General features: G+C 38.0%; 1 protein-coding gene across 2 annotated transcripts in view; it reads right to left on the bottom strand.

Moving 5' to 3' along the window:
* The window catches only part of USP3 (ubiquitin specific peptidase 3), a 110,592-nt gene that overhangs the window by 26,941 nt on the left and 57,120 nt on the right, over window positions 1-26,531 (bottom strand). For both annotated transcript variants that reach the window (XM_006899614.1, XM_006899613.1), the window contains 5 exons: window positions 12,702-12,785; window positions 11,234-11,315; window positions 8,021-8,103; window positions 6,655-6,768; window positions 3,473-3,586 (listed from right to left, as the gene is read on the bottom strand). In XM_006899614.1, coding sequence (XP_006899676.1) covers window positions 3,473-3,586; window positions 6,655-6,768; window positions 8,021-8,103; window positions 11,234-11,315; window positions 12,702-12,785 — 477 coding nt within the window. The remainder of the gene's footprint in view (window positions 1-3,472; window positions 3,587-6,654; window positions 6,769-8,020; window positions 8,104-11,233; window positions 11,316-12,701; window positions 12,786-26,531) is intronic.

The raw sequence follows: 26,531 nt of genomic DNA, 5'->3' as shown, positions 1-26,531 counted from the left end.
GCAAAGGAGGTTGAGTTTTCAAGTATGGAAATACAAAGGAAGAAGAACAGTTGTAAGCAGACACTGGTGATTTGGACATGGAATGTGAGAACCATTAATGTAGGAAAATTAGATATTGTTAAGGAAGAAATGCATAAATATTGACATACTAGGCATTGGTAAGATGAGATGGACCGGCATGGGGCATTTTGAGTCGGATGACCATATGATATATTACTCTGGAGATATTCTATAAGACCATTATAATAAAAGGGTAAGGAAAAGTTTACATGCAGAATTATTCTTAGATGGTTATGGAGGAATGGAAAATGAAGGAGAGGGGAGTGAAAATGGTAGTTGTTGGTGCCGTTGAGCACGACTCGGAGCGACTCTGTGAACAGCAGAGCTGACCTTGTCCTACTCGGTGTCACCTTCATTGTCTCTGACACACATGAGCGCACTGCTGCAGTCACTGTGCCAATCCTTCTAGTTTACAGTCTTCCTCTCTTTTGCTGATATTCCACCTTTCTAAGTATTATGTCCCTCCTTCAAGAAAGAGCTTCTCCTAGCAACATGTCCAAAGTATGAGAGACAAAGCTTCACCATCTTTGCCTCCAAGGAGCACTCTGGCAGCTTTTACCAAGACTAAGCTGTTTGTTCTTCTCTCAGTCTATGGGATATTCAGTACTAATCTTCAGCACCATAACTGAAAGGCATCAAATTTTCTTCTATCATCCGTGTCCGCTGTCCAGTTCTCAGATGCACAGCAAGTCACTGAAAAGACCCTGGCCTCAATAGGTATACTTCAGTCTTCAAACTGACATCACTGCTCTTCAGTGTTTTGGAGAGGTCCCTGACAGCAGACTTGCCCAGTGCAATATACCTCCTGACTGCTGGTACAGGTGACTGTTGATCCAAGCAAGAGGAAATCACTGGTGTCAAACTTTCTGTAGTTATCATAAGTAACTAAATAACAGGCACATTTAAGTATGGGTTAAGGGAAGAGATACTGAAGAGCAATGCTGTCTCTCTGGAGACTAAGGTGCGTCTGATACAGGCTATGGTCTTTGCAATCACTTGTTATGCATCAGAGAGTTGGACAATGACTAGGGAGGATAGAAGAAGAATTGATGTCTGTGAGCTCTGGTTCTGGAGAAGAGTACTGAGGGTACCATGGACTGCCAAGAAAACAAACAAATTCATCCTAGAGAGGGTTAAACCAGGCTGCTCCTTGGAGGCAAGGATTCTGGGGCTTCGTCTGACATACTTTGGACATGTTGTAAGGAGAGACAGGTCCTTGGAGAGGGACATCATGCTTGGTAAGGTGGAGGGACAGCGCAGGAGGGGAAGACCGCCTCTTGCGGATTGATTCAGTGACTGGGGTAATTGGGATGGGTGTGTCAGAGGCAATGTGATTGGCACAGGATAGAGCAGGGTTTAGGGCTGTTGTACATAGGGTCGCTATGAGTCGCAAACGAATCGACGGCACATAACAACAAACAACAACAATTAGACATTTTATATTAGGTCCAAACCAGATTTGAGGTAACACCAAGCATTTATGCCTTTCCTATTTAAAGCCAAGACACTTTAATAAGAGTCCTCTGCTGAGGACTTCAAAACAAGGACTACAAGCAATGATTGTCACTTATGTCAGATGCTCACCATTAGACTTCTGAGCAACCCAACAAATTACAGTCAAAGCTGTTACCTTTTTATGCATTTCTCCACATTAGCAGGTGAGCTCTGGTGGGTTATCAGTAAGGAGCTGTACTGCCATCCCCAAAGGACATGGTTTAAATGCACCAGCTGCTCCATGGGAGAAAGATGGATAATTTCCTCCTGTGCAATTAAATGTCTCTGAAAAGCCACTGGAAGATCAGCTATGAATTGGCTCCAGCTTACAGTACACAACACTAACAACTACATTAACAATGCATGTAAGTCGCTACTGGGCAATAACTCACTGCCGTCAAGTCAGTTCACATGACCCTGCACTGGGCTTCCGAGGCTGGAAATTCTAATATAGAGAGGAGACTGCCCATCTTTCGTCTGGGGAGTCAAACCTTGGGAGAATATGCTCTTTACTCAGAAGCACAACTCACTATGAGCCACCAGAGCTCTCTAGCAGGCAACATGCCAAGAATATTGCTAAATTTGGTTTTCTTCCAAGCTAAAACTCTTTTAATTAACTTTTCCTGGAACTCTACTATTGTTAATTAACTTTTTATTGTGCTTTGAGTGAAAGTTTACAGAGTAAACTGGTTTTCCATTCAACAACTCATGCATTTCAGTTTCATGTAGCACCGGTTACAATTCTCACGGCACTCTACCGCTTTATGTTTTGTTACCATTTTTTCTTCTTTCTTATACCTTCTTGCCTTCTGAACTTTACACCTGACTGCTCTAAGGAGGGTGTTATTATCACCTTCCACATCCTGCCTGTTGTTTGGATTAAAGCAGCATCATGGGGATGTTTTTTTCAGTTCTAGACACGAAGTATATCTAAGGGCATAGTCTAGAGGGTTCTACGAGTATCTAGGAGACATATGTACAGGTATACTTTGTTTTTTAAGCAAACGGATATATATATAAGGCACTGAAAACCATCACTAGTAAACATAACTTGCTTTAGGGGGCTAAAGTCAGAAGAAGGTATCATATCCCTGTAGAAATCCAAATCTGCTACGGTTGAATCAACCTTGATGAACCCTGAGAACAAGAGTGAAGTCTGTACTCAAGCAAGCACGTCAAGAGAGAGCATAAGTCAGTCACCTCAGATCATGGCTCCGCTGCCCTCTCAGAGAGTGAATCCCAATGGACTTGACTAGTCTTCTAAAAGATTTAGAACTCAGGCCAGAAACAGAGTGCCCTTACTTCTACTAATTACATCTGGGTTTTTATACTTAGAACAACAGTAAAATAAAAGTGAAAAAAAGTGATTATTTGTTATAAAACATTGAAAGCAGGATAGAAATGTTATACATTTTCCTAGAGGACATAAATTATTTCTAAGGACTTTGTTGTTGCTGTTTTTAAAAAAAATACTCCCACCAAAAACACCTCCATCACATCCTACCCTTTATTAAAAACCATTTCAAACATCCACTATTTAACATGCTTATTTATCAAATATATTCAATTTATGCTCTTCCGAAAAATAAAACAACACAAAAAAGCCACTCTAGCATTTAGAAGAATGCCACTTTACTGACAAATGTTTACAAAAAGTAGAAAAGTAACACTAATGTTTTAAAATTGTTACTAGGTGCCACTGAGTCCAGTCTGATCCACAGAAATCCTACGTACAACTATGTACTTTTGGTTATCTTAAAACACTAAATAAGGTTGTTACTGTTCGTCGGGTACAGTTGAATGGGCTCCAATTCACAGTGAGCCGTGAGCAACAGAACAAACCCTCTTGATCCGGCCTCACCCTCCAATCTCTACAATGTGTGTAAAGCCCTCTGTTCCCTCCAGTCATCATACTTACCTAAAATTTGGCATAATCTTCCAAATAACATAAAATAAGGACTCTGGGCTAAATGCAGTCTGGCTGCCTTGCCACAGCGCACAGAGCGTCTTTCTAAACTCTTCCACCAGAGACCTGGAAAGAGGAAGGGAAAGATGATGCCCACAGTGAACCAAGAAGCTACAACTGCAATCCACAATCCTTGACTGTCTAAAAGGCACAGCACATGAATGAAAACAAAAAACACAAAAAGGACCTGGTATTTTTAAATTAAGTAAGAACATCTCAAAGACCCATACAAATGGCTGTAACTGCTGAGAAAACTAGTTGTTCTTTAACCACATGGTAAATTTTGAGAGCCACGTGCTGATATACTTACTAAATTAAAAAACAAGTGACAAGTTTTTTCCCAGCCCCTTTCTTCCTCACCCTTCACCTAGAGCACATTCCAGACCTCAGTCTATGACTGCCTGGCATCTCTGCCTTGGAAAGTTGGCTTACCACAAAAATTCAACACTCAAGTCTACAGGAAACACTCTCAACTCCAAATCTCAAGGCTAGCTTTTCTCATGGCCAATATATTCCAGCTTCTCCAATTTTTTTTTTTTTTTAGCTTCTCCAATTTTTAACAGGACTTTCCTACCAGCTGTCTTCTTGACACTCCAAGGTCAACGTGTAGTACTCAATATCTATTCTTTGTATGTCCCCACCCCTTCCCTACTGTCTTAAAATATGCATTTTCCTTTTCTACAGAACTAAAATTGTACTTTTTTCTTTCTGCTCTGAGCATGATCTAGAATAAAGAACTGTAAATGTGTCCAACTTCTGGGAAACTTCTTTAATGAGAAAGAATATTCTTCTTCATTAATCTCTTCCTTCTTGTCACTAGATGGACTTAAAAGCTCTAGTACCACTTGGGAGTACATGGCTGGGAGCCCCAGGCTAGAGTCTGTGAAACAAAGTTAGAAGGAACCTTATGACTTTGTAAGTTATCCATGACCAATGAATTCCAACTTTCACATGAAATTATAAATTGTTTCAAGGTCACTGTTTTGTTTAGGGTTTTCCCTCTTTCTTTCTACACAAACAGCAAAGGGGGTGGGTAAAGAACTGAATTGCTAGCTCAAAGGCAGATGGTTCAAACTGACCAGTAGCTCTGCAGGAGAAAGACGAACAATCTCCTGTGTGAGTGATGTATATAGCCTCTGAAAACCCATTGCAATGTCAGCCGTTCTCACACCATGGCACTAACACCACCACCACACAAGTCACTACGCTGATACATCTCCTTAATCTTAATTCTCCTATCTGTCAATACAATCCCCATACTCTCAGAGCTGGAGTGATTAACTCTAAGAATCTCAGTGTCTGCTTCCTAATCCTGTTAGCCAACAGGTTCTGGAGACACCAAATTTTTGACTGTCAAGTACATGAATGTTCTTCCCAGATTTGGGGAACTCCTCACCTAAAGTGACAACCAGAGATCACCGCCCACTACTCATCCCAAACCAAAACCACTGCCACTAACTTAAATTCTCATTCACAGCAACCAACCAACAGGTTTCTAAGATGGTAAATCTTAATGGGGGGGGATTTCTCCTGTGGAACAGCTGGTGGATTCGAACTGCCAACCTTTTGGTTAAGGGTACACACGACATCACCAGGGCTTATTTACAACTCCCACTACAGAAACTGAAAAAACCCCACTATTTGCTTTCTCAGCCTCCTTTACAGTTAGGACACAGCAGAGCTGCCTGAGGCTCTGTCCATCTGAAGATTAGGGACACACAGAAGCAGGGGCAGCACCGAGTCTCCTATGGCGGCAGCAGTGACAAAGGCGGCATCTACAGTCCAGGGGCAGCAGTCACAGTCGTACTAACCAGCACACTGTCCTATAACATTGTTCCTCTGTGGAAAGGCCGTGGCTACATGTAAGGCTGCTGATCAGACTCCATACTGGTTTTCTGCCCCTTCAGGAAGGGCTACATCACTGGCAGCCCATCCATTTTTCTGCCTGAACTGGCCCAGGACAATTTCTACAGTGTGTAACTTAAACCCGAAATGTTACTAACACATCAATTCTGCCTTTTTGTGCACATGGACTTTTTTCCTCTTCATTTCACTGTTAGCACTTCCACCCTGAGTACTGTGAAGTCTGAAACCACATGTTGCTACAGAGGAAACTCTCTTACAGCCTCACTTCCAGTGATGCCACCATTCTACCCCTGTTCCAACAATGACTTTAAAGTTCGGCAAATTTTGGTTCTTTCGTACTGTCCATTATTCCAATATATCCTGTCCCACTCTCTATCAGTCACCTATGCAGGGCTGTCTCAGATTCTAAGGCACCATTTCAGGACAGTGGGAAGGGGAGTGTGTACAGTGGAGATGCCCAGGAAAGGAAATGTATTACCTTCAATAGACACAGATTATAAATCAGAGCCCTATTTTCAGTAATGTTAGGATATGGGGGGGAAAACAATCTCCCTTACAATCACAAAATAGGAAAGATCTTCTCACTCTGAACATGATCTGGATGCACTGAATTTGAATTCTTGGCTGCTGCTTAATAATTATTTTTCTTTTTCTTTTTTTCCTATCAACTAAATATCAATTGCAAACCAAATTCAAATCCACTGCCACACGCTGATTCTGCCTATGGCAGCCCTCCACTGCATTTCCAAAGCTGTAATTTTTTATGGGAGGAAAGAGACTGTGAGCAGCAGGTGGATTCAAAAAGCCAATCTTTGGGTCAGCAGCCCAACAGATGATGCACTCTGCCACCAGAACTTTTTCAGAATTAAATGCATTTCCTTGTAATATTATATTACATATTATATAAATATTATAATTTGCTGGCTACACATTTATTTTATTATTCCAGATATGTTTATCTAGAAAATAACAGATATGTCAATTCATAGAGACAAATGACATTAATTTGGTTTTCCTGTAACTCAAATTCATATCTAGATGTTATCAATTTTAGATGCCTACATGTGCAAAGTTTCAGCATACAGAGTGCTAAATTTATTCTGCCTGTTATATATGTAAAAAAGAACTCCAACAATTTTTAAGATTGCTAGCTAGATGCTTAAGCATAGCCTTTAAGGAAAAAAGTAAAAATTCTATTTATGCCCCGTAACTCACATAATGCAATGAACATCATTCAAAGCCAAAAATAACATATTCTTATAACTCACACATTGTTATCTCCTTGGCTCCTGGTGTGGTATGTTCGCCTTCCTGCTGTTTTCCCATTCCTTAATTCCACAGCGGGCAGTTCTTTGAAATAACAGCAAAACTGCTCAATGTTACTATTTTAAAAGGAAGAAAATCATTGAAAGAATAATTTAACATGACAGTAAAGAAAGTTCTAGGAAACCTATTATAGATTTCAAAAATTTGATCACTCAACTGTCTTACTTAAACGACAATCCACAGAATCTCTTACACTGAATTTCTTGGTTACACTTTTTATAAACCCCAAGACAAATCATACAGAGTACCAACACTCTTCTAACAGAGTAAGATAACACATACGTTTTACAAAGAACACCTCGACCTTTACCTTCCTCCATCTCACCCTAACAGAAGTGCAGATTATCAAGGTGCTTGTTTCCAGACAGTAATTTCCTCAAATAAAGGGATCATAAAGCAAACCGTGTCATTTAAAGATACAGAGTAATGATTAGAAGGTAACAAACAGGAATTCCTTCTTTGGGTATGAATACATAAACCAAGAATCTGTGCTTTTCAGGAGAGAGAAAAAAATGGCTTCTGTGCCTTATTGGCAATGTGAACTGAGAAGGCAATTTATTTGGACCCTCCTTGCTTCACAACATTAAAAATCATTTCCTGTACTTAACTTAGGTCAGACTTATTGGCTAATTTACTTTGTGTATTTTTTTTACATTTTAATGATCATCTAAACTTGAGTAAGGTTTACTAGCTAATTCACTTTGTATATTTTTTTACATTTTATGGATTTCTAAACACCAAGTCTTAGAACCACATTTGAAAAACCCCCAAAATGCACAACTAAACTAACAATTGAAATAAGTTCTCTGAAAAGGGTTCCCTCTTGACCAGAGGCTCGCAAATTACAGCCAACAAACTAAATCTAGCCCAAACAAGGCCTGGGTTTTTTTGGGGACAGAATGCTAAGATCAGTTTTTAAAAAAGAAAGAAAATACATGACAGAAACTATATGTAGCCTACAAAATAAAAATATATGTTATTAAGCTTTTTACAGAAAAGGTTTCCTGACCCCAGTTTTAGTCTATTAAAAAAAAAAAAAAAACACAACAAAACCCAAATACAGAAAACAGCTATGATTTACTGCTAGGAATTGTCCTAAGCACTACATACTGGCTATAATATTTACTCTATCAAGCATGAATTATCATTCCTATTTTTACAGAGAAGGCACTAAAACATAGTGAAGTAAACTAGATAGCTCGACCAGCTGTAAGACTAGAATAAGTGGCAGAGTCAGGATGTGAACCCAGAGCCTCTGCTCTTAACCATTCTTCTAGAAACTATTATCAGATACTTAGGACATGGTACCTGAGGGACTGAAGGATGGCGTTCATGAAACACGTGTTCCCCAAATTACGTAGTCCTGTAGCACAAATGACAGTGGTGCTTCCCTGTTAAAATGGGGTGAGATGAAAGGGCATTAGCATTACCCAGAGAAAGACCTCTGTTTCAAAAAGCAAAGATTCCAATCACTTTGGCAACTGCCTCTATTTGAAAGTCTAGCAACAAGACTAATTTGGACTGACCTTTTTTGTGCAATGAATATTTCAAAGAAACACTATCTCATCTCTATTTAGGTATCTAGGTGATTTTTTTTTTTTAAAAAAAAAGGCGGCTATTCTGATCCTGGGGCTATTATTAAGGGAATATCTTATGGCATTTATGAGGCTATCAGAATTGGTAAGTATTAAGAGGCACACTGAAAAGAAAAACAAAAAACCTTTAAGAGAAATAAAATGTGCTCTCTCCAGGCGTCCTCATGAGAGTGACATCGTCTTTAAACCCTGCGTGGCAATCCCTGACGCACCGCAGTGATGCCAAGGGAAGACAGGGCGACCTGGAAGTCCAACTACTTCCTTAAGATCATTCAACTTCTGGATAATTATCCGAAATGTTTCATCGTGGGTGCAGACAATGTCGGCTCCAAGCAGATGCAGCAGATCCGCATGTCCCTCCGCGGGAAGGCTGTGGTTCTGATGGGCAAGAACACCATGATGCGCAAGGCCATCCGGGGCCACCTGGACATCAACCCGGCCTTGGAGAAGCTGCTGCCTCATATCCGGGGGAACGTGGGGTTTGTGTTCACCAAAGAGGATCTCACAGAGATCAGGGACATGCTGCTGGCCAACAAGGTGCCGGCTGCTGCCCGTGCTGGTGCCATTGCTCCTTGTGAGGTTACCGTGCCAGCCCAGAACACTGGTCTGGGCCCCGAGAAGACCTCCTTCTTCCAGGCTTTGGGCATCACCCACTAAGATCTCCAGAGGCACCACTGAAATTCTGAGTGATGTGCAGCTGATTAAGACTGGAGACAAGGTGGGAGCCAGCGAGGCCACCCTGCTGAACATGCTGAACATCTCTCCCTTCTCCTTCGGGCTGATCATCCAGCAGGTGTTTGACAACGGCAGCATCTACAATCCTGAAGTGCTTGACATCACAGAGGAGACCCTGCATACCCGCTTCCTGGAGGGTGTCCGCAATGTTGCCAGCGTCTGTCTGCAGATTGGTTACCCAACTGTGGCCTCAATACCACATTCCATCATCAATGGGTATAAGCGGGTCCTGGCTTTGTCTGTGGAGACTGACTACACCTTCCCATTGGCTGAAAAGGTCAAGGCATTCCTGGCTGATCCATCTGCATTTGTGACTGCTGCCCCTGCGGCCGCTGGCCACTACCGCAGCTGCTCCTGCTGCTGCGGCCCCAGCCAAGGTGGAAACAAAGGAAGAGTCGGAAGAGTCAGACGAGGATATGGGATTTGGTCTCTTTGACTAAAAACCAAAAACCCACCAACTCTGCCAGCTTTGTGTGAAACAAGGAAATAAAGGCTTCATTCTCTTAAAACAAGAAAAAAAAAAAAAGAAATAAAATGTAAAGTTTAAGCCTTTAAAATACTCTATTAAAATAAGTGCAAGTTGAAAATGTAAAATATATATCTTCTCAAGTATTTCTGCTCCCAAACTCTGTGTTCTATGTCATGCATAAATGGTCAATCCATGTTTTCCTGGAATTGGCATATAAACTTTAGAAAGCAATCTGAATATCTCTTAAAAGACTATGGCTCAGTTTTCTGATCAGCTCTACAACACACTGACATCTGACTACTTCTCTAGGAGATGAATTTACTGATTTACTCATATGTGGCTCTGTCTGTAGTTTAGATAGCCATGTGACCACTTTAGTCCTTTCTTCCACAAAATCCTATTATGTCTAAACACAGTTGACAGTAGAGGGATAGAAACAGGATAAATATGCAGGTTATCTGAAAATAGGTAGTTATCATTAACATTCTGCCAATCTATTAATGGCTGACACACTATTATATCAAATTCAGGTTACCAATGAGGAAGTGTTTGGTGGGTTGGTTTTTTTTTAAATTTTATTATTTTTGTGTGTGTGCACCGTCAAATCAGATCTGACTGGTACGGGAGGAGATTGTCCCTCCTTCCTCAGCAGAGCATTAATTAATTTTAATGTAAGTTTACAGAGACTTAGAGTTTCCAGTCATACACTGTTTCACTTTTCTCCCTGCCCATCCCTTCCCCCACCCAATTCACTCTTCTTGAAAAGTAAAACTCTTTCATTGTTATGCAATCCTTCCCCCCAGATCTACTCCACTGTGCAGTCTTCATTCTGAACTCCTGTCATGACAATAATACCTAATCATATATCCCTATTAAATAGTTCTCTCCCTCATCTGTTTCAATCCAATACATATCATTCCTCCCCTCCTTTTCTGTCTTCCCTCAACCCCGAAGTCAGTCCCATTTTACAACAGTGGCCCTATGCAATATTTGTCCTTTTGTGACTGAGATATTTCACTAGCATAATGTACTCTAGGGTCATCCATTTTGAATAATATTTCATGAGTTCCTTGTTTTTCAATGCTGCATAGTATTCCACTGTGTGAATATACTACAGCTTCTCTATCCATTTGTTCAGTGATGGGCACTTGGGTTGTTTCCAGCTCTTTGCTACTGTGAACAAAGCCATAATATACATGGGTGTGCATATATCTGCTTGGGTGGCAGTTATGGTTTCTTTCGGGTAAATTCCCAGTAGTTAGTGGAATTGCTGGGTCAAATGGTATTTCTACTTCCAATTTTTTGAGAAAGCAATATATTACCTTCCATAGTGGTTGTGAGGGAAGTATTTTTGTTTATGCTAAAATTGTATTCATGAAATTTTAAGAACTAAAATTTCACAACCACATTACTTGCAGTAGCAGCTTCTAACAGAAGGAAGCAAATCTTTGGGATCTTAAAGAAATGAAATCATAACGTACATGAGTAGGTATTTCAAGAGCAACGTGCTTTCTAAAGCAGAGGAGTACACCAGTAACCTCAACAAAAGCAAGACAGTGACAGATGTGCTCCTGGGATCCTCGGTCACATCAAGAGTCATTGGGATAAGAGGCAATCATTTTGGAAAACATTCCAAATTCAAGACATACATTTGTAAGTGTTAGAGTTGTATTAAAACAAAGTCTCAACTAATCAATATTTGAATACATTTTAATTACTTACATTTACTTTTAAGAGCTTGCTGTTTAGTGACGAGTTTTCCAAGATTTTTCTTTTTCTATGCCTATCAGCTGTGAAAGATGAGCTATTAAAACATAAGCATACAAACAGGTGGTCAAAAAGACATTATGATATACATGTTACACTGAAAGTCAAAGAATTAGCTGGAGATAGCTGCCTGGCCACTCTGGCAGCCATGAAGTGATCTATTAGGGCTCCACAAATGTTTAAAGAAACTAAGGAGTCCCCTTCCTTTGAACACCCTATCACTCCAAAATGATTCGATATTTCTTTTCTTCCCTTTCCTTGTAACCCTCCCCCTCAAACCTCCCTTGCAAATAAAGTGAGTTGCTCATAAGCTGGAGGACAATCACTGAAAGAAAACCAAAGGAACAAAACTCTCTTGGGACCCTGGATATGGCTTACGATAAATATTACATTAAATAAATGCAGAGCTGTGACCATTAAATAAAGTTCTAAATATCCAAAAGCAAGGTCTATTTTTATCAATATCACATCCAAATCAGGACATAAATAATTTACTGTGAATACAAATATATCACTGTGCACAGTGGAAAACAATTAAGGAGGTTCCTCAAACTACTAAACAGTTAAACCAATTTCACTCTTAGTTCACAAGAACTCTCACTTCTAAAGAGTTGAATGCAGAAACACAAAGGTACAGGTGTATCACCGCTCTCTGCAGCATATTACTCTGCTAGAAAAAAAGCAATGAAGTCCTGCTATCTGCTACCACAAGGACAGACCCTGAAAACATCCAAGTTGGCAAAATCATCAGTCCCAAAAGGACAAATATTGTATGACCCACTTACAAGAAATATCCAGAACAAGTAAATGTAGAGAGACTCAAATTTACTTGTGGCTACTAAGGTACTAAGGAAAGGGAAGGAGAATGATTGTCAAGAAGCACTAGTGTCTGCAACAAGGTCAATTTTGTTAATGCCACTGAACTTTTTCATGTAGAAAAATAGTAAATATTCTGTTATACACACACAGATATTCAAATTTATTATCCATGAGGCAGGGCTTTCTTTATCAATTATTATATTGATACAGATCTCCCCTCCCCCAATAAGAAAACAAAACTCTGGCCAAGGTAAGAATAAGGAAAGAGAATACTGATGACAAGAATAAGTAATCAGGGAGCTCTGGTGGCCTAGTGGCAAGACGCTGCACTGCAATCCCAGAGGTACGCAGTTCAAATCCACCAGATGCTCTGCTGGAGAAGGAGGGGGCAATCTCCTCCTGTACCAGTCAGATCTGATTTGACAGTACACGTAAAAATAACACAATAAAAATTAAAAAAAAGGAAAGAAAAAGAATAAGTAATTCATGTCCAAAGCATTCACAGAGAAAACCGTAAGTATGGAACTAAAAATTCCCACCTCAAAACTTTAAATCACCCTTCCACCCAACCCATTCCTTCTTTTATTGAAACCTTACTACTTACTTTTCCAAGTTCTGTAAGTGTTCTCTGACTTTCTGTACCAGTCCCAGCTTGGTGTCATTCACCACAAAATCATCACAACGATAACTGCAAGGAAAGTATTAATCAACATGTATAAAGAGCTTGAGGAAACCAGTCATGAACTCATTAATAGGCTGAGCTGCTGCCAAGACGATCGCAGGGCTCTTATTGTTGGAGAGGACTTGGGATCCTCAGAGGGATGTTTTTTAAGAACCTTTTAAAAAGTTACATAGGCAATAAATACCAGCTTCTTTTCACATTTTTATTCAAAAGCTTTTCCACTTTTGCTTCTAAAATGAAATAAACTGTTCATGTGTTCTATTCTTTTTAGTGAAACATGCCTAATTCACGGAAAAGAAGCAAAAGGCAATTATACTCATGTAACATTAAACCTAAAGCTTTAGGGCTATTGCCTGGAGAGGGACATGATACTTCAACGAGATGGGTTGACCCAGTCACCGCAGCAATGGGCTTGAGTGTGTCAGAGATGGTGAAGATGGTGCAGGAAAGGTCAGGGTTCAAATCTGTTGCTCATAGGATCACTATGAATCGTACTAGACTCGATGGCTCCTAACAACCACCACCACAAAGCTTTAGGATGATAAATGCCAAGAGAAATTAATGGTGTTTGGATGGATAAGAAATTTAAGATAATAAAAGGTAATTAATAATCTGAAGGACTATTTATACAATTAACAATTTATAGGAATATTAGCTGTGAAATATGGAAACTTAACGAGAAGCCTGCTGATGCATCTGAATTATAGTGCTGCTGAAGACTATATCATAAACTGCCAGAAGAATAAACTTATCTTAGGCAAATTTTAACAAAACAACTGAGGAGATAGGACCAAGACATTCTTGTCAATATGCAGTTCTGTATAAAGCTGTTTACTACAAGGACAGCAAATTTATGAAAACATTACTGCCTTCTAAGCAAGTAATACTTTGGAAAGCATAGCAATTAATAAAAGTCAGGTCATCTCTGTGTTGCTGTTGTTGTGTACCATCAAGTCAGAACTGACCCACAGCTGACCCTCCAGCACTAAAAATATTTCCTACATAGCTTAGACAATCATTCAAAAATGAAGAGTTGAGAATTCTTATTTACACATAATACAAGACTTGTCTTTTATTCATATTGGTTAAAATTTAAAGTGAATGCCTTTGCAAACATTAATTTTAAAATGTTTTAACTAATTGTTTAACATTCACCCCAATTCAAAGACCACTTAATGCATTCAATCACAATTTCTCTACTCTTTATTCCAAGTCCTCAGGGTCAAACCCTCACATTTCCACAAAGAGAAAAGGTAATCTTTTATATCATGGGTAGTTTCTCTATGATCTAAGTACAAGCAATAGCAGAAGAATCAAATCTTTATCACTTTTGTAATAAATATGTAACAGAATCAAACTGCTGAAAGAGTTTCAAGAGTTTCTTTACATCCTTTCAGTATTAATGTTAGGAGAGTAGAGACTATTTTATAAATTTAGGATTAATGCACTTGGTTCCTCCACGAATTTGGTTGTTCTCGTAATATGGGAGTTGGTGTCAATGAGTCACTTGCAATGTATAGCAACCCCTATGTACAGAGGCTCTGAACCCTTCTCTGTCCTGAGACAGTCTCACTAATTCCGACACACCAACCCCCATTGCCCCAGTCTCCCTCTCCTGAGCTGTTTGTCCACCCTTCCGAGCATGATGTCCTCCAAGGACCGATCTCTCCTGGCCATGTGCCCAAAGTAAGTGAGGCAGAGCTTCAAAATCCTAGCCTCCAAGGAGACTTGGTTTCACCCTCTCCAAGACAGATCTCTTTGTTTTCTTGGCAGTCCATGGTATGTTCAAGACTCTCCTCCAGCACCACAACTCGAAGACATCTATCCTTCTGTCATCCTTAGTCATTTTTAGTCACCTAAGATACTTACATTAAATGTGTAAGAAAAAATTTTATACCATTTTTAGAGGATTTGAGCTTTGAACTTTTGGGTACCTTGTATTCTCTTATAATTTTCATATGGAGGGATAAAAAATAAATTATGACAATTAAAAGAATCTTGCTTCTAAATTATGAAAAAAGATTTTTTTAAAGAGAGTGAAAGCTACTCAGCTGAGCCACCACTAAACACCAGATCTTTTAAATATCAAAAGTGAAATATCAAAACTGAAAGGTACTCTGTGAGCTACTACACAACACTAGACTTTTTAAATAATATCACAGAATACCAACAACAACAACAATTTAACGAAAATTTGAAAAATTGCAACTATCTTTCCTTTTAGTTTCAGGTATGTTTTATGAGATATTGCTGTGTTAATAATACTTAGGATACATTTTGTCTCAAATGAGTTCTAAAGTTGTTCATAAACAAACAACTTTGTCTATTTGTAATTTTAAAAAATAATGAATTGCATATTGTAGGTACTTCTCAATTGTTTACCTGTCATTTTCAATGATACATGGAAAAAAGGTTTCTATCAAGACAGTGGGGTCAGCTATGTTTTGGAATTATTTATCTCATTTGTGTCACTGTGTGAAAAAATTTGTGCTCAACTTCTGTTGAGGATATATGTAACTGTCAGTAAACATGCAAATGTTTGAATCAGCAACAGTTTATGAAACTGCTGAAAGAAATAAAAGGCAATGGATTTAACCATGTTCTTTGCCAACTTCATTGCCTGAATCATGGAATAGTATCAAAACTTTATTGTACTCCTAACTCCAATTCATAATTAGTTGTTAATATTTAATAATCAAAGAAAAGGTGGTAATATGATTTATCTTCTTTCACTTAGATCATACTGGATATGAAAAAGCTAAATTTAGGCAAGCTCTGGTGGCCTAGTGGCAGGAAACTGCACTGCAATCCCAGAGGTGCGCGGTTCAACTCCACCAGATGCTCTGCTGAAGAAGGAGGAACAATCACCTCCTATACCAGTCAGATCCAATTTGACGGTACACACATTTAAAAAAAAAAAGAAAAGCTAAATTTAAAGATCTAAAGAGACAAAAAAAGTTTCTGTAACTTAGCTAGACAAGTAAAAGTATTCACACTGTTGATGAAGCTTTTTAGAACATAAATAGTCATGATTTAATACAATTTTCACCATTAATCAATATGCAGATTATTTAAACTGTAGTAGACACTATTATGTAAACTGACAGCTAAGTCTTTAATGAACACTTTCTTATTATGAGCAAATTTGAGAGTTGCCTTTCAGTCTATGTAATACTTCTTTGAAACTGCTGTTAAAAATAGTGAGTTGTCACAAAAGCTAAGTGAATTGACTTAAATTGGACAGAAAGTTTTGAAGCTGGTATGAGTTTGCTTTGAAGTAAAATTCATCATTGTTAAAAAGATGAGCAACTTTTGTCAAATAGATACTAAAAGAAAAATAAGTATTTTGGTATTGATTCACTTATCAGAAACCTTTTACTGATGTTTAGAATAGTGCTAATCTACCTTCACTAATTTTTCTGACTCTAAATAGAGATTAAACGTCTGCTGAGAATTTAGCAACTGCATTGAGATGTAAAATTCGTACTGTATCTTTAAGACTTCATATAAAAAAGAATGAAAACCATCATTAGTAATTTTTATACTGATTACATGTTTAAGAGACAAATACTTTGGTTATATAAAGTAAAATATATTCTTAAAATTAATTTTACTTGGTTTTTTTTCTAAAATATAGCTCATAGAAAAATTTAAATTACAAATGTGGTTTGCATTATTTCTGTTTAATAACACTGCGTAGTGAGTAAAACCCTTACTGCTCTAAAATTCTTTACTACCACCACTAGTATCATTTAACAATAAAAGAAGAAGAGACCCACGTTACTACTGGGGAACTATTCTACACCACAGAAACCCTCTACCAACCTTCCAAGCTTGTGAATCTGAACAGAAGAGCCGTCCTTACCTTTCTCCTCTGGAGCACCTGGTGGGTTCAAAATGCCAACCTTTAATAGCACAACACTTAACCTACATGCCACCAGAGCTCTTCAGCAATATCAAAGGAGTAATAAATGTAACTTCATTGAATTTTAAGAATAAAATATTATTTGAGTTAGATTTGTTTTCACTGGTTTAAAAAAATCTTTAAAGGTTTCTGTTTCTCAAGGGTTTGTTTAGGACTTTTTCTTCTTTTAATCTTAAATATATTTTTATGATTGTTTTTAAAACAAACTGTTTATAGCTAATTTAAGATTTTAAAAGCAAAATAAGAAGACGCTTGAATATAAATGTGCATGTATAGATACTCAGTGCCTCTCACTGCAGTCAAGTCAGAACCATCCCAGAGCTGATCGTCCAGATGGTTTTCAGAAGCTATAAACCTCACAGGAGGTTTACTCATCTTTCTTCCATAGAGCAAGCTGGTGGATTCAAACCACCAGCCTTTGGGATGGCAGCTCAACTTCTTACCCATTAGGCTACCAGAGTTCTCTGTACTGTGTGTGCTCGCGCGTGTGTGTATGATAAACACATAGTGAGTACCACTCTATATGTTTCCTAAACATAATCAAGTATCTCACAGGATTCGTTTATACTTTGAAGGCTTAGGACTACAGTATTGAGACAACTCTGTCAACTGGTATAATACAGATCAGAAAGACAGTGCTCTAAATCCTAACTTGAGTACTATCTGGGGTCTTAAAACCCTGTAATCAGACACTTAAGATCCAACTCTTAGTCTCTACTTATCTAGAACAAAATACTTTATAAGGCTTTCACCTGAAATAATCTTTGACCTTGGAACCAAATCCACTACTGAAGTCATGTTTCACTCAACAATCAGTTAGCTCACAATATAAACACTATCATTGGTGAGTAACATGTTCCTTTAAATAATCATCTATTTGAGATTAAACAGTCAGTATTTAACAAAAGAGAAAAACGAGACAACTGGGTCAGAGGGAGGACAGAAAACTAGATTAATGGAGACTGAAGAACCAGGATGGAAACAGTAAAAATGTTAACAAATTGAGGAAAATGTAAACAATGTCATGGAACAACAGTTGTAGATATTAAGAAAGAACCAAATTTTCCGAGTAAGCTTCAATTAAAAATAAAACTTTCGTGAAAACTTAGATGTTTGTATTGGAAGTCTTGTTGCTATACCTCAGTCTCTACAGGTAACAATTTTTACTCCTTATTTAATCTTTCTATTATTTTTATGTAAATATAAGCTAACATAAGTAATTCTTTTTATCCCCAACTCAACACTTTTTACAATAAAGGAACCATACTAGAAATACTATTTCTTGGGGGAACTCTGGTGGCCTAGTGGCAAGACGCTGCACTGAAATCCCAGAGGTACACAGTTCAAATCCACCAGATGCTCTGCTGGAGAAGGAGGGGGCAATCTCCTCCTGTACCAGTCAGATCTGATTTGACGGTACACGTAAAAATAATACAATAAAAATTTTTAAAAAAAGAAATACTATTTCCCAGTTTGTCTTTTCAATTAACATATGGTGAAGGTTACATGGTGGGGATTACAATCAATGGCATGAAATAAATGTATACAATCTGTTGAATGGAAATGGATTTTCTCTGTAAACCTTTATACAAATTACTATCTTAAAAATCAATTTTAGCAAAACCAATATATCTTGAAGATATTCTCTTGCACATCACTGTGTAAAAAAGACTGTATGTGCAACATTATTTTCCACATACTAATATTTAATGCAATCTTTGCCTACAGTCCTCCGCTCTACCAGCTGAGCTATCGAAGGGTGCGCCTGATACAGGTCATGGTATTTGCAATCGCCTGTTATGCATCAGAGAGTTGGACAATGACTAGGGAGGACAGAAGGAGAGTGGATGCTTTTGAGCTGTGGTGCTGGAGAAGGGTACTGAATGTACCCTGGACTGCCAGGAAAACAAACAGATCCATCTTGGAGAGGATTAAACCAAGCTGCTCCTTGGAGGCAAGGATTCTGGGGCTTCGTCTGACATACTTTGGACATGTTGCCAGGAGGGACGGGTCCTTGGAGAGGGACATCATGCTTGGGAGGGTGGAGGGACAGCGCAGGAGGGGAAGACCCTCTATGAGATGGATTGATTCGGTGACTGGGGTAATCGGGATGGGTGTGTCGGAGGCGGTGCGGTTGGCGCAGGATAGGGCAGGGTTTAGAGCTGTTGTGCATAGGGTCGCTATGAGTCGGAAACGACTCGATGGCACATATTTAATGCAAAGAGATCTGCTCTGCATATAGATTGTAAATATGTGGTGATAGGATGCATTCCTGAGCCAATCCTTTCGAGATTTGGAACCATGCCGTGTTCTTGCTCTGTTCTGAGGACTAATTTCTGGTTCTCATGAGCACAGTCAAGTGTTCTAGGATTCCCACTCTCCTCAAGGTTAGTCACAATTTGTCGTAATCCACACAGTCAAATGCCTTCACATAGTCAATGAAACACAGACAGACATTCCTCTACTACACTTCGCTTTTGGCCAAGACCAGACACTGGCGATAATGTCTCTAGAGCCACGACCTTTTGGGAAGCTGGGCTTTATGAGGAAGAATGTGACATCAGGATTGGAGGAAGGCTCATCAACATCCTGTGTTACACAGATCACACAACCTTGCTTGCTGCAACTGAGGAAGACCTGAAGCGCTTGCTGCAGGTCAAGGACTGTAGTACGGATTGAAGCTCATTATCAAGGGGACAAAGATTCTCACTACTGGGCCAACTACCAGCACCACGATGGATGGAGAAGAGATGGTGGTTGTTAACAATTACAGCCTGCTCGGCTCCACAATCAACACTCTTGGCACCAATAGAAAAGAAATCAAAAGACAAATAGACAAAATCAAAAGGCAAAAGAAAATCTGCTGTCACAGACCTCTCCAGAGTTCTGTGAAGCAAAGCTGTCAGTCTAGAGATTAAGGTGCATCTGATCCAGGTCATGGTCTTTGCAATTACCTGCTATGCATCAGAGAACTGGACAATGACTAAGGATGACAGAAAAAGAAATGATGCCTTTTAGTTGTGATGCTCGAGAAGAGTCATGGACTGCCAAGAGAACAAACAAGTCTGACTAGGAGCGGGTGAAACCAAGTTTCTCCTTGAAGGCTAGCATTGTGAAGCTACATCTCATATACTTTAGACACGTGGCCAGCAAAGACCGATCCTCAGAGAAAGAGATCACGCTCGGAAAAGTGGAGAGTGCACAGGAGAAGAATGCGGATGAGACGAAGTGACACAGTAACTGGGGTAATGAGGGTAGATGTGTCAGAGTCCGTGAGACTGGTCTGGATAGGGCAGGGTTCCGAGCTATTGTACACAGGGTCGCTATGAGTCGCAGGCTTGAGAGTACGTAACACCAACAACATTTATTACCAATTTAAATTGATGGTTACAGCCTAACAGATCCTAAAGTAATGGATTTCCATTACTGGTTTTGAGACGAGCTTTAAATTTATTTTAAAAAGTACTTAAGCTCTTTTTCTTAACATTCCTCTTTATAGTAACAAAACCTGTAAATATTGGCATCTTGCTGAAAGTGTAAATTTTATTAACAGTACACATAGAACTATTCTTTATAAAATTTCCCACTTGATAAGAGTATTCACTATAGGCACATTATTAAGGGAATTTATTCTGAAGAGAAAGATTTAAGAGACAGTGAATTTATCACACTATACAAGTGTGATTTTTGTCAGAAAAGCATTTGTACACATAAGTCAATACTATTAAGAGTAACTGGTATTTGGTAGATGTTCAATAAATGTTCATGTTTTCCCTCTTTATTGTGATTTTAATGAAAGTTTACTGAAGAGTTGGATATTATTATTATTATTATTATTATTATGTGTGTACTGTCAAATAGGATGCTCCTTCTCCAGCAGAGCATTTGGTGGATTCAAACTGCATGGCTCTGGTATTGCAGTGCAGCTTCCTGCCACTAGGCCACCAGAGCAAGAGTTGGATTTTTAATTCATTCACTGTTGCACATTTTCCTCTATCCACGGACCCATGGTTTGCTTTTTTAAGAAAAATATTCATTCAGTGTTGCATTATTTCCTCCCTTCCCCATCCCTCCGCCTGTCCTCTTTGCTATGTACCTCTTATTCTGGATTGTTGTTATTAAAATAATGCCTAATCATATATTCCTTTCAAACAGTTCTTTCCTTAATCCGTTCCAACACAGTATCATTATTTACTCCTTCTTTTCTAACTTTCCCCCAACCCTCATGTCAGTCCCGTAACATTATGCAGTATTTGTCCATTTGTGACGAAGCTTTTTCACTCAGCACAATGTCCTCCAGGGTCCCCATGCTGTGTAATATTTTGAGCTCCTTGTTTTTCAGTACTCTGTAGTAATCCATTGTGTGAATATATCACAGTTTTCCTATCCGTTCATTTGTTGATGAGCACTTGGGTTGTTTCCATCCCTGTTCCCTTTTATTATGAATACTACAACATTACGCATGGATGTGCATATATCTGTTTAGGTGGTGGCTCTGGTTTCTTTAGGGTATATTCCTAGTAGTGTAACTGTTGGGTCAAATGATATTTCTATTGCCAACTTTGTAAGAAAAGTGTCTTACCGCCCTCCATAGTGGTTGCACCATTTTATACTCCCACCAGCAGTGAATAAGGTTCCAATCTCTCCAAAACCTTGTCAGTATTTGTTGTTTGCTGCTCTTTTGAATTTTTAAATGTTCATTTCTTTCTTTTGTCTACCATGAGCTGTCACACACACACAGGCGTCTCTAGCAATCTTAGCTTCCTGTAAGACTCCGTTTTTAATTATTCCTGACTACTTCAGTCTTTAACTGAAACACTGCTCTCATACCGGAAACTATTCTGGTAGTATTGATGTTTCATTAAAATAATAAAGTAAATAGAAGGACTTAAAGGAAACAATTTCTAAAAAAAATCTTCTTGCTTTACCACAATTGTGTTAAGCTATTTGGTCAGACTGAGGTTTTAATTCTAGCACCTGGGGAACGGGGGAGAGGAAAAACTAGCCACTTTTACCTTTCCCTTCCAGAAGTTAACACTAGACTACAAAGTACAAAGAAGGACCCACGTAACTGAGGGGTTCTATTTCAAATAATAGTAGACTGTTTATCTGAAACTTAGAATACATTTCCCATTTTGAAATCTTATGATTAAAAACCCTATGGGGAGAGGAGAAAATGTTCAACAATGAAAAAATAATAATAAATATTATTTTTAAAAAGTAAGTAAAAACTCTATGTGAAAATACACCTGCTTTCCAAAACGTAGGTGAAATAGTACAATAACACTTTTATGTTGCCAAGTAGAAATCATTCTCATTAGCATGATCCTCTGGTGGGTTTTCTTGAGTTATTGCAAAGTCTGCTTACTTTAATACACAGCAAAAATTGAAATGTGCCATTTAAGAATTTTGTTTTTGTATATAGGTTTAGATTTTTTCCAATTTCTAGCACTCAAGCATGCTTCATGTACATAAAACCTATACATGGTAGCTGTTTAAAAAAAAAAGAAAACTTTACAGTTTAAAATCCGGAAAGCCACATGTCAGAGTTTGTTTCCACCATATTTATTTAATTTGTATGCTAAACAGTCAGAGAAACTGGATTATATGAAGAAAGACATGGCATCAGGATTGGAAGAAAATTCATTAAAACCCTACAATAAACAGATGATACAATTTTGTCTGTGGAAAGTGAAGAGGCCCTGAAGTACATACTTACACCTCAATATGAAACAAAAATCCTTACAACTAAAATAGCATCATCGCTACCACTAACCTGATTCTAACTCACGGGCCTGTATGTCACAAAGCAGAAGAGCTCCATAGAGTTTCCTGGCTATAATCTCTCCAGAAGCAGAGCGCCAGGACTTTCATCTGTGGTGGTGCTGTGTGAGTTGAAACCTCCTACCTTTTGGGTAGGTTAGTAACCAAGTGCAAATCATTTGTGCCAGCCAAGGGCCTTCAATTAGAATAGAATACAGATTCTTTAGTTAAAAACATTCTTCGTGTTTATCTGTAAATGTTACTGCTTTTCTAGTATCTATTACTTTGTGGTTGTGTACAATGGAGTTAGATGCAACTTATAGATGAGTCTCCAGGGTTTTTCGGAGGCTGGAAATTTCACATGGGAAGGAGATTGCCCATCTTTCTCTTGCAGAGTGGCTGGTGGATTTAAAAATGTTTACACTTGGAAAAAAATAAAAATAAAAAAATGTTTACACTTGGGATGGCAGTTTCCTGACCACTAAGCTTGGTTTTGCTCTCTTGTTGTGTAACTTGTCTTTTTCAGGGAGCTACGGTTGTGAAGTCCACTGCGAGTTTCACTGCTAGCCCAAAGGCTCTATGTCAGATGGCTGGAATCCACCAGCAACTCCACAGGAGAAAAGATGGACAGTCTCCACTCATTTCAGTTCAGAGTCTTGGAAACCTGACAAAGGGTTCCTATGAATTGGAACAAACTCAACGGCAATGAGTTCAAGTTTTGAATTAGTTTCTTTTTCAACTTCTGGAGTTCAGTCCTTATCACCCACTTTTCAAGTGTCTATGAAACGGTTCAAGTAACCAATTATTGATTAGACCTAAGAAAGTATCTATAAGATTCTCAAAGCAGAAATAGCACAGGTCATAGACACACGAAATAAATGATTAAAAAAAGTAGGAAACTACAACTTAACCACTTGGAAATAGTCTCTTCTAATTTTTAAATCAGAGGAAATAAAAGAATAAATTACAGAATATCCATAACATAGTAACAAAAAGAGTAGTTAATGCTACATTAAAAATAAAGATTCCAAGTCTAAAACTCTCATTACTTAACAATAAAAAACTAAACATTAAAGGAGAATGTTCTAAATCAAGACATCTTAAATATATTATAGACAGCAGACATGAGAAGAAGCAAATAGAAAACAAACTTAAAAGGAAGAAGTTTTGTTTCAGTTGGTCTTTCATTTCAGGAAAGAGCACTTCACTTACTGGGAATGGATAGTTAGAATTAGACAAAAGCAGAGTAAGGCATTTACACAAAGGGATTTAATGGGATTTATTTTATGTCACATAACTTAATTTTTGTTTACACTTTTAGAGAAACCTAATTCAAATATATGTTCAAAAATGTTCCCTGAAAGCCAAATAAGTAAGATTTTTAAATTATTGCTATGACTGTTTTTCTTCTATTAAAGGATATTATATTATTCTGAGATTTACATATTTTCACATTATACAGTTTGCCTGGTAGTTTACATTTCCCTACCACAGTATGAATTGAATGTTCTATTTCAAGACTATTTTGTAGAAATATCCTCTTTTTTTACCATTTTTCTTATTTTCACCCAAAATATTTCTACCTCTTGAGTGCACAATACCCAAAGTAGAGAAAAATCTCTCTCAGCTTTACAATTCAAAATTATTTTTCATTCCTGGTGATAATGCTATTGGAACTACCCAAATAATAAGGAAAGCTCCACATCATACCCTTAAAACTAGAAAAATATTCCCAAACTGAACTTTCACTCAACTGAAATAAGAAGAAATAATCATTACGGTAAATCTGGTTTTATCATACAATTTACAGAAATCCTTTCATCACAAGACTTTTACCTATGGGCTACAAAATTGTTTTATACAGGAAGTCATTTTAACATTCATATTAAAATGAAACAACCTTTTGTGCCAAAAAACATTAATCAAGGAGAGAGCAGCAAGGCCTCCACAGAGTTTAAATTCCTTTTCACTCACTTGTGTAAATTTGACTTTTTAATTTCATCATAAATGACAGATATCCACTACTGAAAAAGACAAAAATCCCCAAATCAACATTAATATCATAATGACTTTGTCCATTTCAAATCAAGAAAAGTTAAAACCCAAAAGAACTCTTTTAAAAAGTAAGCTTATTTTAAAATTATGTTATTAAGTTACAATTTATTGCAATCAAATAACCCAATTATGGAAAATTAAAATACCTCCAGAGATATCCCACATCCTTTGTTAAAAGAAGAAAATACCAGCTTATTATGAAGAGCTTTTTACTATTTCAGACCACCTTTGTTAGAACATTCCCTTTCAAAGTTCAAAATACTATTTTAAAATTAATAAAAGCCTCTTGGTTCTTTAATTTTTGAACACTGAAAAATTGTGTCCAAAATAGTTTATAGGCAGAGGCAATAAAATGTCCCACTTTTTATCTTTAGTCACAACTGTGTGTGTGTGTTGAAAATTATTCCCTATCTTTCTTATTCACCAATGAGAGCTTTTTAAAAATGGTTACTTTGATGAAAGTTTATATAAAAGTTGGATTTTCATTCATCAATCAGAACTTTATGTTAGTTAATTTTCATGAAAATTCTCGAAAGGATCAAAATTGCCATGACTATAGCAAAAGTAAATAAAAATGTTTTCCAGTACTTTAAATCTAACTATATTCTATTGATATAAGAAAAAGGAGCCCTGATGGTGTACTGCATGCTTGGCTGCTAACCAAAAGGTCAGCAGTTTGAGTCCACCAGTAACTACACAAGAGAAAGATAAGCCGTCTCTATGGAGGTTGTCATGAGTCAGAATCAGCCCAAGAGAAATGGAGTTTAGGTTTTTATTTTCATAAGAAATCAAATAAATGTTGCCAATAATAATTTTTGTTCCCTTTCAACCACAGTAAGATATAAAATTCAGGGGCACTCTGGTGGCCTAGTGGCAAGAAGCTGTATTGCAATCCCAGAGGTGTGCGGTTCAAATCCACTAGATGCTCTGCTGGAAAAGGAGGGGCAATCTCCTCCTGGACCTGTCAGATCCAATTTGATGGTACACACACAAAATAATAAAAAATTTTTAAAAAAAGATATAAAATTCAAATTCATTGTCATCAAGTCTGAATCAATTCACAGTTGACCTTCCAGCAGGTTTTCTGAGACGACAAAGTGCACAGGCAGAGACTCTCTCTCTCCCGAGAGTGGCAGGGAGAATTCACACAGCAGAGGCGGTCAGTGCAACTCTCTACAGACTACACCTCCAGAGTCCAATAATGTACACTATGCACAATTCCATTTGTATTGGCTAGATGAAGGAACGAAATATTACCTGAAACTAAATTACCATACATTAGTCCTAGTGTATAACTTTTGGGAAGATTTTCTTTTCCTGGAACTTGGTATGATGTTAATATGACCTATCTCCTAAAGAGTTGAGTTTATGACAAACCAAAATTATTCTTTTTGGCATTCTTTCCTTCTTTTTGAATAGTGATTCTAAAATGTGGTTCTGCTTGGTTAATTTGTGCTTTTCTTAGATGCCCAATTTATAACAGAATTGAGGATGCCAAATAAAAGAGGTGACCTGTACCATAATCAAGGAGCTCTGGTGGTCTAGTGGGGAGAAGCTGTGCTATAATCCCAAAGGCACAAAGTTCGAATCCACCAGGTGCTCCAAGGGAGAAAGATGGGAAATCTCCTCCCATGGGATTTACTGTGTCTGAAACCCTGTCTGTGGGTCAGCTCTGGGTTGGTTCTAGCTTCATGGTACACAGCAACAACATGTCATAATTAAATTAGCTTTGGTGGGACAAACGCTTAAGCATTTAGTAATCAAAAATCCTTTGAACCCTCTTGGGATTTGCTGGAGAAAAGACTAAGTGATCTGCTTCTGTAAAGATTACCGCTTAATGCACACCCATGTTTACTGCGGCTTTGTTCACAATAGCAAGGAGTTGGAAACAACCCAAGTGCCCATCAACAAACAAATGGATAGGAATAGCTGTGGTACATTCACACAATGGAATACTATGCTGCATTGAAAAACAAGGAACTCATGCAATATTATTAAAAATGGGTGAC

This window comes from Elephantulus edwardii, unplaced genomic scaffold, assembly GCF_000299155.1.
Source record: "Elephantulus edwardii isolate Elephantulus edwardi_28Jun2011 unplaced genomic scaffold, EleEdw1.0 scaffold00263, whole genome shotgun sequence".
In the NCBI taxonomy this organism is placed as follows: Eukaryota; Metazoa; Chordata; class Mammalia; order Macroscelidea; family Macroscelididae; genus Elephantulus; species Elephantulus edwardii.
The sequence above is the reverse complement of the archived record's forward strand: the minus strand, read 5'-3'. Positions and strand labels throughout refer to the sequence as shown.